The following is an 18,403-nucleotide window of genomic DNA, read 5'->3' on the forward strand; positions in this document are numbered from 1 at the left end:
AAAGGAATGTCTAGCTGGAAGTAATGAGAAAAAAGTGCGGATGACAATATTTCATTGGTTATTTCACCCCTTGTATACAAAAGGCATCCCAACTATATTAGGTAATTTTATTTGCATTCATTCTGAGATGATTTTATAGTAATTGAACTTTTTTTTAAAAAAACCATCAGGTGCTGGAAACACAGCAGATCGGGCAACATTTTAGGAAAGAGAAACAGTTAAAGATTTAGGTCAAGGATAATCTTAAGGCTAAAATGTTACCTCTGTTTGGCTCCATGGATGCTGCCTGGCCCGCTGAGTTGCCACCATTTTCTGTTTTGTACATTTTAGTTATCAGCTGGGATACAGATTCACAATTTTCAGGGTGAAGTCTCCCGAGGCTATGTGAAGGAAGGAACTGCAGATGCTGGTTTACACCATGGATAGACACAAAATGCTGGAGTAACTCAGCAGATCAGGCAGCATATCTGGAGAAAAGGAATAGGTGACATTTCGGTTGAAGACTCTTCTTCAGACTGAGACACACTGAGTTACTCCAGCATTTTGTGTCCATCTCCAAAGGAGATTCTTCCCATAATTTTCCTATTTTATGTTCTGTATGGTGTTTGTAAGGCTGAGTGGACCTCGCAGTTGAATGACACTAAGTTTGTGACAAATTTATTTCAGTGTTCAATTGGACTACAGAGCAGTTCAGGAACAGGCCCTGTGGCTTATGATATCTGTGCCGGCCACAATACCAATTTAAACTGTGCATATACCTGTACAAGGGTCAAGTCGCTCCATTCCTTGCCTGTTCATTCGTCTTCTTGGAAAATGCTTTAAACATTACTGATTTATCTACCTCCACAACAACCCTTGGCAGTGTGTTACATACACTTGCCATCCTGTTTTTTAAAAAGAACTTGCTTCGTAAATCTCCTTTTAACTATCCTGTTATCTGATTTTATATTTGAATGCCTGAAATTATAGTGGGGAAAATCCTGATTAATGTTGTTTTATTTCAAGGCGCTGTTGGTAAAATGCAATCTTGGCAAAAGGGCAGAGAATATTTTGATATTTTATGGTCTTCCAGTTAAGCATATGCGATTAAGAAAATGTTGAGTGATTTTTTTCCCCCATAGTAATCAAATCCATCTATTGTTGAGTGATTTAAAATTTTATATAAAATTTCACGCTTTGATATTTCAGTATTTGCCAAGAAATATAACTCATCCTTGCATTTTGTTTTTGGGAAACAGTAAAGTTGATAGGTTTGGGTTGTTTTACGGGGACTTGCAGGCAAGGCAAGTCTTGCAGAGTTGACAGAAACAGAGTCAAACGGCATGGAAATGGACCCTTCGGCCCAACTTACCCATGCTGACCAAGATGCCCCATCTACAATAGTCCCACCTGCCTACACATGCCCATATATCCCTCTAAACTTTTCCTATCCGGTTACCTTCTTGATGTGTTTTGCTGATGCTTGCTTGCTAAGTAAAAGAAAATGCTTTACCATGAGTTGTTAAATAATTTGTCATTAATACTTCCATTATACCTGACCTTTCACAAAGGTGAATTGAAACCAGAACTTTGATCAGATATATTTCTAATTTGCAGTGAAATAAACGCCCATGTCCCTCTAGCATTGATATGTGATGTTTGGCATTATTATTATTATACTGGCGGTGTAATGATTAAATTACCAGACCCAGCCTAATAATCCAAAAGTGTGAAATCCGACCCCACCATGGCATCAGTGGAATTTAAATTTGGTTGTCTTTAACGAAGATACAGAACTACTAGATTATTATAAAACTCCATCTTGTTCACTGGTGTTCTTAAGAAGAAGAAATCAATCATCTTTAACCTGGAGTCAGAGTGATACAGTGTGGAAATAGGCCCTTCAGTCCAACTTGCCCACACCGGCCAACATGTCCCATCTACACTAGTCCTACGTTTGGCCCATATCCCTCTAAACCTGTCCTATCCATGTACCTGTCCAAATGTTTCTTAAACGTTGCGATACTACTTACCTCAAGTACCTCCTCCTGCAGCTCTTTCCATTCATCCACCTCCTATTTGTGCAAAGGTTACCTCTCGTGTTCCTATTAAATCTCCCCCCCCACCTTAAAATTGTGACCTTGATGGGTCTTGTTTCTCCGTATATAGACTGGGAATCACATTCTGTTAAAGGGCTGGATGGTTTGGAGTTTGTAAAATGTGTGCAGGATAGTTTTTTGCAGCAATACGTAGAGGTGCCTACCAGAGAAGGGGCAGTGTTGGACCTCCTGTTAGGAAATGAGATGGGTCAGGTGACGGAGGTATGTGTTGAGGAGCACTTTGGGTCTAGTGATCATAATGCCATTAGTTTCAATATCATTATGGAGAAGGTCAAATCTGGACCAAGGGTTGAGATTTTGGATTGGAGAAAGGCTAATTTTGAGGAGATGAGAAAGGATTTAAAAGGAGTGAAATGGAAATTGTTGTTTTATGAAAAGGATATAATAGAGAAATTGAGGATATTTAAAGGTGAAATTTTGAGAGTACAGAGTCTTTATGTCCCTGTTCGGTGGAAAGGAAAGAATAATAATTTGAAAGAGCCATGGTTTTCCAGGGAAATTGGACACTTGGTTCGGAAAAAGAGGGAGATATACAATAAATATAAGCGGCAGGGAGTAAATGAGGTTCTTGAGGAATATAAAGAATGTAAAAGGAATCTTAAAAAGGAAATTAGAAAAGCGAAAAAAAGATATGAGGCTGCTTTGGCAAGTAATGTAAAAGTAAACCCCAAGGGGTTCTACAGATATGTCAATAGCAAAAGGATAGTGAGGGATAAAATTGGTCCATTAGAGAGTCAGAGTGGACAGCTATGTGCTGAGCCGGAAGAAATGGGGGAGATATTAAACAATTTCTTTTCTTCGGTATTTACCGAGGAGAAGGATATTGAATTATGTGAGGTAAGCGAAACAAGTAGAGTAGTGATGGAAATTAGGAGGATTAAAGAAGAGGAGGTACGGACACTTTTGAAGAATATAAAAGTGGATAAGTCTCCAGGTCCTGATAGGATATTCCCTAGGACATTGAGGGAAGTTAGTGCAGAAATAGCAGGGGCTATGACGGAAATATTTCAAACGTCATTAGAAACGGGGATGGTGCCGGAAGATTGGCGCATTGCGCATGTTGTGCCTTTGTTTAAAAAAGGTTCTAAAAGTAAACCTAGCAATTATAAACCTATTAGTTTGACGTCTGTGGTGGGAAAATTAATGGAAAAGATACTTAGGGACAATATATATAATTATTTGGATAATCAAGGCCTGATTAGAAACAGTCAACATGGATTTGTGCCTGGAAGGTCATGTTTGACTAATCTTCTTGAATTTTTTGAAGAGGTTACCAGGGAAACTGATAAGGGCAAGGCTGTGGATGTTGTCTATATGGACTTCAGTAAGGCATTTGACAAGGTTCCACATGGAAGGTTGATTAAGAAGGTTAAATCGTTGGGTATTAATAGTGAGGTTGCAAGATGGATTCAACAATGGCTGAATGGGAGATACCAGAGGGTAACGGTTGACAATTGAATGTCAGGTTGGAGGCCAGTGTCTAGTGGAGTGCCCCAAGGATCTGTGTTGGGTCCACTGTGTTTGTCATTTACATTAATGATCTGGATGATGGTGTGGCAAATTGGATTAGTAAATATGCAGATGATACTAAGATAGGTGGAGTAGTTGATAGTGAGGTAGATTTTCAAAGTCTACAGAGAGACTTGGGCCTTTTGGAAGGGTGGGCTGAAAGATGGCAGATGGAGTTTAATGCTGATAAGTGTGAGGTGCTGCATTTTGGTAGGACAAATCAAAATAGGACGTACAGGGTAAATGGTAGGGAATTGAGGAATGCAGTGGAACAGAGGGATCTGGGAATAACTGCATTGTTCCCTGAAGGTGGAATCTCATGTGGATAGGGTGGTGAAGAAGGCGTTTGGTATGCTTGCCTTTATAAATCAGAGCATCGAGTATAGAAGTTGGGATGTAATGTTGAAATTGTACAGGGCATTGGTGAGGCCAAACCTGGAGTATGGTGTGCAGTTCTGGTCGCCAAATTATAGGAAGGATGTCGACAAAATGGAGAGGGTACAGAGGAGATTTACTAGAATGTTGCCTGGGTTTCAGCACTTAGGCTACAGAGAGAGGTTGAACAGGTTGGGTCTTTATTCTTTGGAGCGTAGAAGGTTGAGGGGGGACTTGATAGAGGTTTTTAAAATTTTGAGAGGGACGGACAGAGTTGACGTGGGTAGGCTTTTCCCTTTGAGAGTGGGGAAGATTCCAACAAGGGGACATAGCTTCAGAATTGAGGGACAAAGGTTTAGGGGTAACATGAGGGGGAACTTCTTTACTCAGAGGGTTGTGGCTGTATGGAATGGGCTTCCGGTGGAAGTGGTGGAGGCTGGCTCGATTTTATTATTTAAGAGTAAATTGGATAGGTATATGGATAGGAGGGGATTGGAGGGTTATGGTCTGAGTGCAGGTAGATGAGACTAGGTCAGGGAGAATGGTCGGCGTGGACTGGTAGGGCCGGACAGGCCTGTTTCCATGCTGTAGTTGTTATATGTTATATGTTATATGTTACTCTGGGCAAGAGACTGTGTCTACCCGATTTGTTCATGTCATGATTTTGTACAGCTCTAAGATCACCCCTTATCCCCCTGCGCTCAAAGGAATAGAGTCTGCTTAACCTTTCCCTATAGCTCAGGCCCTCGAATCCTGGCAACATCCTTGTAAATCTTCCCTGCGCCCTTTCCAGCTTGACATCATGCCTATAACATGGTGCCCAGAGCTGAACGATACTCCAAATTTGGCCTCCGTACTTCAATACTCAGTGCTCTGACTGATCAAGACCAACGTGTCAAAAGCCTTTTTGACCACCCTATCTACCTGTGGTGCATGAACCTGCCTGCCCTCCATGCAACTCCAACCCAACATAGTTGGATGTGGTTAGCATCTGAAGGAGCCAGTCCATTCCAGATGGTGAGTCTCTATCACCTTACTGAAGCAAGATAATCGTTGGTCACTCTGGCACGAACAGCACGCCCAAGCTGATCCCACAAGTGTTCAATGGGGTTGAGGTCAGGACTGCTGGCAGGCCATTCCATCCTCTCCACTCCCAAATTCTGGAGGTAGTCTCTGAGAAACCCTGCTCTGTGGGGGCGAGCATTGTCATCTTGGAGGATAGAGTTCGGTCCCAGACTGTGGAGATATGGGATTGCCACTGGTTGCAGAATCTCATCTCGATATCTCTCTGCATTGAGATTGCCTCCAATGATGACAAGCCTCGTTTTTCCAGTGAGGGAGATGCCGCCCCACACCATCACACTGCCTCCACCAAAAGATGTTACTCTATCGGTGCAGCAATCAGCATAGCGTTCTCCGCATCTTCTCCACACTTTGGCCCTATGATCCAACTGCCGTAGGCAGAATCTGGACTCATCGCTGAACATAACGTTCCTCCACATGTTCAGGTTCCAGTGCACGTGTTGCCGACACCAGTGCAAACGGGCCTGACAGTGAAGAGCAGTCATGGCAGGCCTCCTGGCAGCCCTATGAGACCGGAGATCGGCTGCGTGCAGTCTGTTCCGAATTGTCTGGGCAGAGAGCCGTCGGCCATATCGTCCTGCAAACCTTGACTGCAAATCTGTAGAAGACAGCCTACGGTTCCTAAGTGCTGACAGGGTGAGGAAACGGTCTTCTTCGGGTGTAGTCTTCTTGGGACGCCCACTTCGCGGCCTGTCTCTAACATCCCCCCGTTATATGGAACTTGGCCTTCACTTTGGAGATGGTACTAGGGCTCACTCCAAATAATGCCGCAACTTGGTTTTGCGGAACACCAGCTTGAAGTTGCCCTATCGCACGGGCCCTATCCAGATCAGTCAAACGTGGCATGCCGATTCTTGGAGCAGACACCTACTGACCACTGTAGCAGGGCCCATGCTCACAGCAGAATAAGCTGTTTGGCATTGGCAGAGAAGATTTGGCAAATTTTTCATGGGCGCAACCCATATACTCAGCTCTGCTGCTCATCCCACAAATGCATGTTCCTTACAAATGTGGCACCATTTAAAAGGGAAATAAACAGGCTTTCCAACGGTATAAGATTTATTGCCAAGAAGCATTGTTACAACAAAGAAATAATCTACCAAACACAAATTTCCTTACTTTTTGTGCTATGTTTATATAGGAACGGTCTTGTGAAATTGACAAGTTACAGAATTATTGGAGTTTGGCATCTAATACTCTAATCATACAAATATATGTGATCCTGGGCAGATTACATACCTCTAGAGCATGTTGTCAGGCAACAGAACTATCCTATCAACTAGAGAGTCTACCTCACTGGAGACCCTCAGACTATCTTTAATCGGACTTTACTGGACTTTATCTTGCGCTAAACGTTATTCCCTTTATCATGTATCTGTGCACTGTGGATAGCTCTATGGTAATCAGTCTGAAGAAGGATCTCGACCCGAAACGTCACCCATTCCTTCTCTCCTGAGATGCTGCCTGACCTGCTGAGTTACTCCAGCATTTTGTGAATAAATACCTTCGATTTGTACCAGCATCTGCAGTTATTTTCTTGTACTATATATTGTAATCACATAGTCTTTCCGCTGACTGGTTAGCACGCAACAAAAGCTTTTCACTGTACCTTAGTACACGTGACAATAAACTAAACTGGAAGTCTCAGTCGAGAGTGCATTGAATGTTTCAATTGGTGTGCGGGTTTGATACTATTATGCCTTGGGTTCTGACAAATGGAGCAGTGAGTTAATCGTTGCGGATGCGTTAAATGGTGTTTGAATGTTTTACAGGCCAGATAATGCAGTACCGGGCGATGTATTGGTATTGACAAAACCACTTGGGACTCAAGTAGCCGTGGCAGTGCATCAGTGGCTCGATATTGTGAGTAATTGGGCATCGATAATGATGCAGACTTTTACTTGTGCTATATGATAGATTATACAGTTGTTTTACACCCATCTGCTGTTCTCCTTTCAAACACTCTCCACTGACTCTTGGTCTGAAGAAGGATCTGGACCCGAAACATCACCTATTCCTTTGCTGCCTGACCTGCTGAGTTACTCCAGCATGTTGTCTATTTTCTATAAAGTTTACATTGACTGCCATCTGTCTTAAACGTAGGATTAATTAACGTGCTGCAATTCTTGTCAGTGTTGCGGGCTGGATGCAGGAATGGTAGCAAATGGTATGGTGCTCATTTGGTGTATAAATGTAAAATACATTACAATCATTGGGAAAACCGCCTTTTGCCACGCTGCATCTTTAAACTAATCTAATCCAAATTGTGACCATTAACTTTGATCCAGGCTTCATTTTAATGAACTCCCATTGAACGTCGAACTGATCAGTGATCTCTCTGAGTACAGATTGATAACTGCTAAGTGTCAGATCTCAATTGGAAACTCTTCAAGTTAAAGAATTTATTTTTATTTCAATGAAATTATATTATTTTAAAGCAAGGTAATTCATTTTGTTTCTGTCTCATTAGTTTTACCTGCGGCTTTGAACATCTCTGACGAATTAATACATTCTTGTAATATTCTGATCAAATGTTTTTGATGTGGATTTATTCCTGCCCATGGTAGGATTACAAATGTAGGCTTGGTGTCCAACGGGAAGCTGTGTATTAAGCACATTTCTGGTGACCAAAGCTGATGTGAAGAGTGACCACTTGCACAATAGTAATCAATGTACATGAATTAGTATTCAATTTATTTCTGATGAATGCTTCATATTTTACCAACAGCCTGAGAAATGGAATAAGATTAAGCTTGTTGTAACTCAAGAGGATGTGGAATTGGCTTACCAAGAAGCGATGATGAACATGGCACGACTGAACAGAACTGGTATGCACGGCGTCCTTGTTCTGGTGTTTATAGCCCTAAAAAGAATCTTCAGAAACGTTTTCTAAACATTTTGTGCCTCTTCTCTCCTTATCTCCTTAGCTCAGCACCTTTTTATCTTTTCAACTCTGGCCTTTGTCCATCCTTCTGCCTAACACCCCCACCCCTACCTGTATCCACCTATCACATGCCAGGCTTTGTCCTGCCCCCACCTCTCTTCTAGCCTTCCCCCCCCTCCCCAACTGCAATTAGTCTAAAAAGTTCCGACCCGAAATGTCATCTATCCATCTTCTCCAAAAATGCTGCCTGACCCGCAAGGTTACTCTAGCACGTTTATTTATAAATCAGTGTCTGCAGTTCCTTGTGTTTACAAGGAAATGTAATCCTACTTAAGAATAAGTTCATAAGTTGTAGGAGCAGAATTAGGTCATTCGGCCCATCTAGTCTACTCCGCCATTCAGTCATGGCTGATCTATCCTCCCCCCTCGACCCCATTCTCCTGCCTTCTCCCCATAACCCCTGACACCTACACTAATCACTTCTGTCAATTTTAAAAATACCCATCACTTGTCCTCTACTTGGCAATGGATTCCACAGATTCACCACCCTCTAAGTAAAGAAATTCCTCCTCGCCTCCTTTCTAAAGGACCGTCCTTTCACTCTGGGCTGTGCCCTCCGGTCCTAAACACTCCCATGTGTGATGGCTTCTACAACTTCAAAAGAAGATCTATACACACCACTATTGGCGATTTCTTTGTCAATGAATAGATTACTTCTCTATTTCATGGTATCTGCAAATCTCGATTTGCTCAACGGCCCATGTATTTTTCTTATTTTTGCAAAATGCAGCCGAAAAGTTACTGATCTGAAACATTTCCTTTCACTGTCATCTTTCACAGTCTGCACCACGTGATCAGCGTTTTCTGTTTAATTTCAGCAGTTCAATGCATCATCTTATTGAGTATCTGATAGAGCTCTTGGGGCTAGCGGAATTAAGGGATATGGGGAGAAAGCAAGAACGGGGCACAGATTGTGGATGATCAGCCATGATCACATTGAATGGCAGTGCTGGCTCGAACGGCCGAATGGCCTACTTCTGCACCTATTTTGTATGCATCTATGAGTCCACATCACAAGATTAGATATTGTTCAGCCAGAGCTGAACACACTTCTCGGCATCTTCATTGTAGGTGGCGAGATGGGCAGCTGTGCATTGTAGGTGTAGGTGGGTGCACCTGCATCTTCATTGTAGGTGGCGAGGTGGGCAGCTGTGCATTGTAGGTGTAGGTGGGTGCACCTGCATCTTCATTGTAGGTGGCGAGGTGGGCAGCTGTGCATTGTAGGTGTAGGTGGGTGCACCTGCATCTTCATTGTAGGTGGCGAGATGGGCAGCTGTGCATTGTAGGTGTAGGTGGGTGCACCTGCATCTTCATTGTAGGTGGCGAGGTGGGCAGCTGTGCATTGGTTTTCCAGTTGGCCATTTTAGCAGGTGTTCCCTTGTTGTTCAATATCACATTTGCAGGTGACATTGTTGGAGTTACATAGAAAATAGGTGCAGGAGGAGGCCATTTGGCCCTTCGAGCCAGCACCGCCATTCATTGTGATCATGGCTAATCATCCACAATCAGTAACCCGTGCCTGCCTTCTCCCCAAATCCCTTGATTCCACTAGCCCCTCGAGCTCTATCTAACTCTCTTTTAAATTCATCCAATGAATTGATCCCCACTGCCTTCTGTGGCAAAGAATTCCACAAATTCACAACTCTCTGGGTGAACAGGTTTCTTCTTACCTCAGTTTTAAATGGCCTCCCCTTTATTCTTAGACTGTGGCCCCTGGTTCTGGACTCCCCCAACATTGGGAACATTTTTCCTGCATCAAGCTTGTCCAGTCCTTTTATAATTTTATACATTTCTATACGATCCCCTCATATCCTTCTAAATTCCAGTGAATGCAAGCCCAGTCTTTCCAATCTTTCCTCATTTGTCAGTCCCCTCACCCCGGGGATTAACCTCGTGAACCCAGGCTGCACTGCCTCAATAGGAAGGATGTCCTTCCTCAAATTAGGAGACCAAAACTGCACACAATACTCCAGATGTGGTCTCACCAGCACCCTAAACAACTGCAGAAGCACCTCTTTACTCCTATACTCCTATATCCCCAGTTGTTTAGAGACCCTTTGGCTCTGCCTACACCAGTTTAGAGACCCTTTGGCTCTGCCTACACCAGTTTAGAGACCCTTTGGCTCTGCCTACACCAGTTTAGAGACCCTTTGGCTCTGCCTACACCAGTTTAGAGACCCTTTGGCTCTGCCTACACCAGTTTAGAGACCCTTTGGCTCTGCTTACACCAGTTTAGAGACCCTTTGGCTCTGCCTACACCAGTTTAGAGACCCTTTGGCTCTGCTTACACCAGTTTAGAGACCCTTTGGCTCTGCCTACACCAGTTTAGAGACCCTTTGGCTCTGCCTACACCAGTTTAGAGACCCTTTGGCTCTGCCTACACCAGTTTAGAGACCCTTTGGCTCTGCCTACACCAGTTTAGAGACCCTTTGGCTCTGCCTACACCAGTTTAGAGACCCTTTGGCTCTGCCTACACCAGTTTAGAGACCCTTTGGCTCTGCCTACACCAGTTTAGAGACCCTTTGGCTCTGCCTACACCAGTTTAGAGACCCTTTGGCTCTGCCTACACCAGTTTAGAGACCCTTTGGCTCTGCCTACACCAGTTTAGAGACCCTTTGGCTCTGCCTACACCAGTTTAGAGACCCTTTGGCTCTGCCTACACCAGTTTAGAGACCCTTTGGCTCTGCCTACACCAGTTTAGAGACACTTTGGCTCTGCCTACACCAGTTTAGAGACCCTTTGGCTCTGCCTACACCAGTTTAGAGACACTTTGGCTCTGCCTACACCAGTTTAGAGACCCTTTGGCTCTGCCTACACCAGTTTAGAGACCCTTTGGCTCTGCCTACACCAGTTTAGAGACCCTTTGGCTCTGCCTACACCAGTTTAGAGACCCTTTGGCTCTGCCTACACCAGTTTAGAGACCCTTTGGCTCTGCCTACACCAGTTTAGAGACCCTTTGGCTCTGCCTACACCAGTTTAGAGACCCTTTGGCTCTGCCTACACCAGTTCTCAATTGATTGAGGCATTTCCTTCTGGCCTCAATCGAAATGCACGCATGGTGTTTTAAAAGTAAGCTTTAGCAATTATACATTGGCACTGAAATTATACAGCCTGCAGTTGTTCTGCAAGATGCAGGGAACTTCCCCACAATTTTCCTTTGTGTTGATCAGAAATTATGTCTTTAATGAAGGAAAATTGAAAGCAGCTGCGATTCTGGTTGAAGTTTGCTTGTTGGCACAGAGCAACAATTAAATGTAGAACACTCTTGGTTCGTGTTCAGTATTTATCTGCTGAACCATCTGGAAAACTAGCCCCAAAGAGTTTAGTGTAGGGATACAGCGCGGAACCGTGTCTGTGTGGACCAGCGATCCCTGCACTCTAGCACTATGCAACACACACTAGAGACAATTTATCATTCATAGCAAGCCATTGACCTACAAACCCTCGTGTCTTTGGAGTGTGGGAGGAAACCAGAACATCTGGAGAAAACCCACGCGGTCACAGGGAGAACGTGTAGACGAGCACCTGGAGTCAGGATTGAACCTGGGTTCCCTGGTGCTCATCTGGAGGTAGACACAAAATGCTGGAGTAACTCAGCGGGACAGGCAGCATCTCTGGAGAGAAGGAATGGGTGACGTTTCGGGTCGAGATCTGAAAATGGGTCTCGACCCGAAACGTCGCCCATTCCTTCTCTTCTGAGATGCTGCCTGACCCGCTGAGTTACGCCAGCTTTTTGTGTCTGTCTTCGGTTTAAACCAGCATCTGCAGTTCCTTCCTGATAATAGACAATAGGTGCAGGAGTAGGCCATTCAACCCTTTGAGCCAGCACCGCCATTCAATGCGATCATGGCTGATCACTCTCAATCAGTACCCCGTTCCTGTCTTCTCCCCATACCCCCTCACTCCGCTATCCTTAAGAGCTCTATCCAGCTCTCTCGAAAGCATCCAACGAACTGGCCTCCACTGCCTTCTGAGGCAGAGAATTCCACACCTTCACCACTCTCTGACTGAAAAAGTTCTTCCTCATCTCCGTTCTAAATGGCCTACCCCTTATTCTTAAACTGTGGCCCCTTGTTCTGGACTCCCCCAACATTGGGAACATGTTTCCTGCCTCTAATGTGTCCAATCCCCTAATTATCTTATATGTTTCAATAAGATCCCCCCTCATCCTTCTAAATTCCAGATGTGGTACCTAGTTGGGCCGAAGGATACGTTTCCATGTTGTATGACTGTTTGTTTCTCCACAGCTGCTGGCCTTATGCACACCTTCAATGCACATGCAGCGACGGATATCACAGGCTTTGGGATCCTTGGCCATGCTCAGAACCTGGCAAAACAGCAACGCAATGAAGTGTCATTTGTCATCCATAACCTGCCCGTCCTTGCTAAAATGGCAGCTGTGAGCAAAGCATGTGGAAATATGTTTGGCTTGATGCATGGCACTTGCCCTGAAACATCAGGTAGATACAAATTGTATCTTATCAATATTTTTTTGTAAAATGGTGATTTAAAAAAAATCTGTTTATATGTTACTGTCGGCACGGTGGCGCAGCGGTAGAGTTGCTGCCTCACAGCACCAGAGACCCAGGTTCGATCCTGACTACGGGTGCTGTCGGCACGGAGTTTGCACATTCTCCTTGTGACCTCGTGGCTTTTTCCGACTGCTCCGTTTTTCCCCCCCCAGGTTTGTAGGTTAATTGCCTTCGGTATTATTGTAAATGATCCCTCGTGTGGAAGATCGTGCGATTGTACGGGGTTGTCACTGGTCGGCGCGGACACGGAGGGGCGAGGGGCATGTTTCCATGCTGTATCTCGAAAGTCTAAAGTATCTCGAAACTCTGTCATATCCTGGAAAACTAGACCATAGCTAGACAAACAATCACAATTAAATAACAAAATATAAATAATAATTTGGCGAGAGGGTACAAGTATTGGTCGAAACAAAGAGCTGCAAATGCTGGTTTTCCTTAAGTTGCAAAATGCTGGGGAGTTGCTCAGTGGCTCAGACAGCATCCCTGGTAAACATGGATAGAGTTCTCCTGAGATGCTGCCTGACCCGCTGAGTTACTCCAGCATTTTGTCTTTTCCTGAGTAAAGGTATCGGTTTCTGCAAACTTGAAACAGTATTTAAAATTACTTGCTGTTTCAGAACTTAGTGCAAGTTAGTGTGCTTAATTTAAATATATATACTTTATAAAAGTGATAATGGGGAATTAGATTGCAATAGGACAGGATGTGGAGTATGAACAGTGAGGATGTCTAGGTAGATCTCTGGCTGAGATTGATTGAACAGGAAAGCTAATTGATGCATCACGAAGGAATATGTATAGGCAAGGTACATGGATAGGGCAGGTGTGGAGGGATATGGACCAAGCACAGGCAGATAGGACTAGCGTAGCTGGGACATGTTGGCCAGTGTGGTCAAGTATGACCAGAGGGCCTGTTTCCGCACTGTAAAACTCTATGACACCCAAGTTCATAAATTCGAGGAGCAGAATTGGGCCATTCAGCCCATCAAGTCTACTCATTCAATCATGGCTGATCTGTCCTGTAATGAGGTGACCAGAACTGCATGTAATTTGTGCTGATTCTTGATCAGTGAGGGTGGCGGTGGCTATGGGGTGAAGGAAGAAGAATAGAGTTGAGAGGGAAGATAGATTAGCCATGATTGAATGGTGGAGTAGACTTGATGGGCCGGATAACCTAATTCTGTTCCTATCACTTATTAACATAAACAGGCCCATCGAGTCTGAGCCGACCTGTGATTCTCAAAAACTTGCACTATCCTACACACACTAGGGATTATTTACCATTTTTACCAAAGCCGATTAGCCTGCAAACCTGGTAGACGCAAAATGCTGGAGTAACTCAGCGGGTCAGGCAGCATCTCTGGAGAGAAGGAATGGGTGATATTTCGGGTCGAGACCCGCTGAGTTGCTCCAGCAATTTGTGTCTACCTTCGATTTAAACCAGCATCTGCAGTTCTTTCCCACCACAAACCTGCGCATCTTGAGTGTGGGAGGAAACCGGAGCACCCGGGGAAAAGCCATGCAGGTCACAGGGAGAACGTACAAACACCGTACAGACAGCACCCATAGTCGGGATCGAACCCGGGTCTCTGGCACTGAGGCGGCAGCTCTACCGCTGTGTCGCTGCGTTCTGAAGGGTCGAGTGAGACGCTGACTCCTGTGTTATGCTCCATTTTGCAGGTGGCCTTTTGATTTGCCTTCCTCGAGAACAAGCAGCCCGATTCTGTGCAGAAATAAAATCGCCCAAGTACGGTGAAGGTTATCAGGCCTGGATTATTGGCATTGTGGAGAAGGGCAATCGTACTGCCAGGATCATAGATAAACCGCGGATCATTGAAGTAGCTCCTACAGTTGCAACACAAAATGTCAACCCCACCCCTGGTGCCACATCTTAAAACAAAAGCAAGCGCCCAGAAAACGTGACATTTCTTGCAGTTCTGATGCCACCCCAAACAACTTTGTAAATTTAACACGCCTGGCGAGTTTAGGCCTTGTGGCAGAGGGTGCGTGGGTATAAATCAAATCCATTGCCTTGTTTTTCTGTTACATTAACTGAAGATGCACCTAATACTAAGGCAGCTTCTGAGTCGAGAATTTATTATCCAATACTGTTGATTCATTTTGAATCTTTAGACACATACTTGTCTGTGCCACCTAGGCTGTCTTTGACGTGCTTCATTTAGAGCACACCTTACCAACAGCAGTGGAGCACCATTTCATTTGTCTGGTCAATATATTATGGAAAAACTACGTGTCTGCAATTCTGTTGCCTTGAAAGCTTTTCGGAGAAAGTCGCAGAATGCACCGGTTAATGGGAATGCAGCAGTTTGCATGATTTCATTTGGTCTTTGATTTGTAATGTTTATTCACACAGTTTAAGATGTAATGTTAGTTTTGACTTTACTCAGTTGCGCTATCCCTCCCTCTCTCGCCATCTCTCTCTCCCTCTCTCTCTCTCTCTCTCTCTCTCTCTCTCTCTCTCTCTCTCTCTCTCTCTCTCTCTCTCTCTCTCTCACTCACTCTGTGTAAAAACAACCAGGTCCTCTGGTATATTCGCTTGACCAGCACTTCACTCTGAAGAGAAGTATTTCTTTCCAATTAGGCAAATCTTAAACGGTAATGTTATCATGGTATATTTTCTACCCATTATTTTGTAGCAGACACAGGTGTATGTGCTAGTTTACACTGTGGCTCCCTGTTTCATCATGCAGAACATGTTGCAGACCAAAAGAAAGTTACTGTAAAGTACTCTAAGATTGATGCTCAGATTGAACTACACTATGACTTTTTTTTAAATAATAATCAATTATGTTGACAATATGTGCTGTGGTTATTAGTGTTTAATACATTTTATATTTTGTAAAGTGATATCTGCATCTGCTTTTCTATAAATGCAACTAATCTTTAGCATAAAACAACTTAGTTTTTATTTTTTTAATTATTCTCTATTGATTCCCTGCTACTCTGTTAAATCTGATTAATATTGCTGATGTCATATCTTGGACTTGCATATTCTAATGAATATTTAAAGGTTTTTTTCTCTTTCCCTCTCCCGTACCATGTATGTTATTTTGTGAGCACATGCCTTGTTTCTGTATAATATGTTAAAAGTGTATTAAGACTGAGACTTTTGTTACTTGGGGGGCCTTTTTATTTTCTGCTTGCGCTCTGCATTACCTCCTCCTTCATCCCCAGCCTTCGTCCTTCCAAATAGAAGATTCACACAGCACCGTAACCCAGTTCATTAAATTGGAAATTTGCTAAAATGGCTGTCAATCTTATTTCTGTTCCCTTTATCCTACTCCTCCTGCACTGTTGACTGTAAATTACTTCTCCCACACAGTTTTATTAATGCTATGATGACACAGTGGTGCACCTGGTAGAGTTGCTGCCTCACAACACCAGCTTCGATCCTGATCTAGGGTGGTGTTTGCACGTTCTCTCTGTGACTGCGAGGGTCTCCTTTGGGTACTCCGGTTTCCTCCATGCAGGTAGCTTAATTGGCTTCTGTAAATTGCCCCTAATGTGTAGTGAGTCGATGGGGAAAGTGGGATAACATAGAAATAGTGTAAACACGTGATTGATCATCAGTGTTGACTCAGTGGGCCAGAGGAGTTTTCCCCACGCTATTTATCTAAACTAAAACCGGTTCAAAATTCCACTAGACACAAGGAACAAGGTGGTTTGCAAAAGAGACAAAGTGCTGGAGTAACTCAGTGGGTCAGGCAGCATCTGTGGAGAACATGGATAGGTGACGTTTCAGAGTGCTGGAGTAACTCAGCGGGTCAGGCAGCATCTGTGGAGAACATGGATAGGTGACGTTTCACAGAGTGCTGGAGTAACTCGAGTCAGGCAGTATCTGTGGAGAACATGGATAGGTGGCCCTTCAGACTAATCTCCAAAAATGCTGCTCCACTGAGTTACTCCAGCACTTTGTCTTTTTTTATTTCATTAGCCGTTTGAGCATAATAAACGGACTTGTTACAGTGTGTGTTAATTCTATTGACTTGGCCTCCACAGTCATCTGTGGCAATGAATTCCACAGATTCACCACCCTCTGACTAAAGAAATTCCTTATCTCCTTTCTTAAGGTACTTCCTTTAATTCTGATGCTATGACCTCTGGTCCAAGACTCTAGTGGGAGAATGTAGGATGTGTAAATGAGGTTGTCCCCCCCCCCCCCCCCCCCCCCAAATCCTTCTAAACTTCAACAAGTGTAGGCCCAGAGCTGTCAAAGGCTCATCATATGTTAAGCCGATCATTATATTTATGGCTTAATAATGACATTTCAGAATAAAATGGTGGGATGGCTTCAGATTTTGCTGTTGAGATGCAGCCATTGCAAAACGTCACCTATTCATCTTCAGGAATGCTGCCTGACCCGCTGAGTTACTCCAGCACTTTGTGTCTTTGTTTTGTAAACCGGCATTTGCAGTTCCTTGTGTGTCTATGATCCTGTTGTTCATCTGCCAGAGTTTTCATCCATATCATACATTGCTCCATTTGTTGGCAACTAGCTCCAGTCATTTCTTCTATTGCTTCATCAATATTGGATGTTACTAACCCACTTGTGGAATGACAATTTGCTTTGCCTCAATTAGGCATGATGTTTCAGGTACATCTATCTCCTTGTCAGTTGTCACAGCAAAAAGGTTAACTTTCCTTCAATTTCTCCACAGATCCTACCTGCCCCGCCAACTATTTCCAACGTTCAGCCAGAAGAATCTTTATCTTTTTGTGAACGGTGCGGTCTGCTTGAGACATTGCCTGATTAACAAGTTCATGAAAAACATCTCATAGTGTCAGAAACTCAGATACGATCCTGATCTCGGGTGCTGTGTGGAGTTTGCACGTTCTCCCTGTAACCGCGTGGGTTTCCTCCCACATCCTAAAAAGGTGTGGGTTTGTAGATTAATTGGCTTCTCTAAATTGCTCCCAGCATGTAAGAGTGGGTGAGAGAGGGATAACTTAAAATAGTGTGAATGGGTGATCAATGGCCAGCATGGATTCGTTGGGCCGAAGGGCCTGTTTCCATGTAATGCCTTCCAATGATCAATCAAAACTTCTGAAATTCATTATAAAATTGAAGCTGTTGGTAGTTTTCTGTGTTGAAACCAGTGAGATGGAGCGTGTTTTCAAATCTTAAAGGATCTGTATTTGTCAGTGCCAATATTGCCGCACATCAACTTATTCAAGGGGAGATTGTCCAAGGAAATCACTTCAGTTGTTTACAGGTGGTTTTAAAAACCCACCATCATCCCAGCTCAATATCTAAATCTTAAAAGACTCGAAGAGTTAACTGATTTATGGTTTTTTTTTTAAGGAAATTAGAAAGATGGTCAGCTTTATTTTGTTTTAAAACTGCTTTGTATGTCTGAAGTCTGCCTAACATTTTTTTTTCAAGTGTCTATAGACCTGGAAATTGCAGAGTATTCTGGGGAAGAAAAGTTGGAGTGCACTTTGAGGCAGTGGGTAGAGCCGCTGCCTCACAGCGCCAAAGACCCAGGTTCGATCCCGACCTCGGGTGTTGTTTGCTTGTACTCCCTGTGACTGCGTGGGTTTTCTCCGGGTGCTCCGGTTTCTTTCCCCCCCCCCCCCCACATCCCAAAGACATGTGGGTGTGTAGGTTAATTGTAAATTGCCCCATGTGTGTGGGGAGCAGTTGAAAATGTGGGATAACATAGGACTAGTGTGAACGGTTGATCGATGGTCGGCTTGGACTCGGTGGGCCGAAGGGCCTGTTTCCATGCTGTATCCTTTAAAAAAATTAAAATAAAATGTAACAGGCAAATTTACAGCCTGTGTTTTCGAGTTCCCAGTCTGGGAAGTATTCTTGGAAAGTAATTATGTGAATTTTCCATTTA

At 43.8% G+C, this 18,403-nt stretch overlaps 1 protein-coding gene across 1 annotated transcript in view; it reads left to right on the forward strand.

The window, feature by feature from the left end:
- Window positions 1–16,717, forward strand: part of sephs1 (selenophosphate synthetase 1) — a 50,066-nt gene extending 33,349 nt beyond the window's left edge. The window contains exons 5-8 of the mRNA XM_078419447.1: window positions 6,839–6,929; window positions 7,795–7,894; window positions 12,258–12,470; window positions 14,220–16,717. Coding sequence (XP_078275573.1) covers window positions 6,839–6,929; window positions 7,795–7,894; window positions 12,258–12,470; window positions 14,220–14,434 — 619 coding nt within the window. The 3' untranslated portion in view covers window positions 14,435–16,717. The remainder of the gene's footprint in view (window positions 1–6,838; window positions 6,930–7,794; window positions 7,895–12,257; window positions 12,471–14,219) is intronic.
- Window positions 16,718–18,403: the final 1,686 nt, after the last annotated feature.

This window comes from Rhinoraja longicauda, chromosome 23 (assembly GCF_053455715.1).
Source record: "Rhinoraja longicauda isolate Sanriku21f chromosome 23, sRhiLon1.1, whole genome shotgun sequence".
Lineage (NCBI taxonomy): Eukaryota > Metazoa > Chordata > Chondrichthyes > Rajiformes > Arhynchobatidae > Rhinoraja > Rhinoraja longicauda.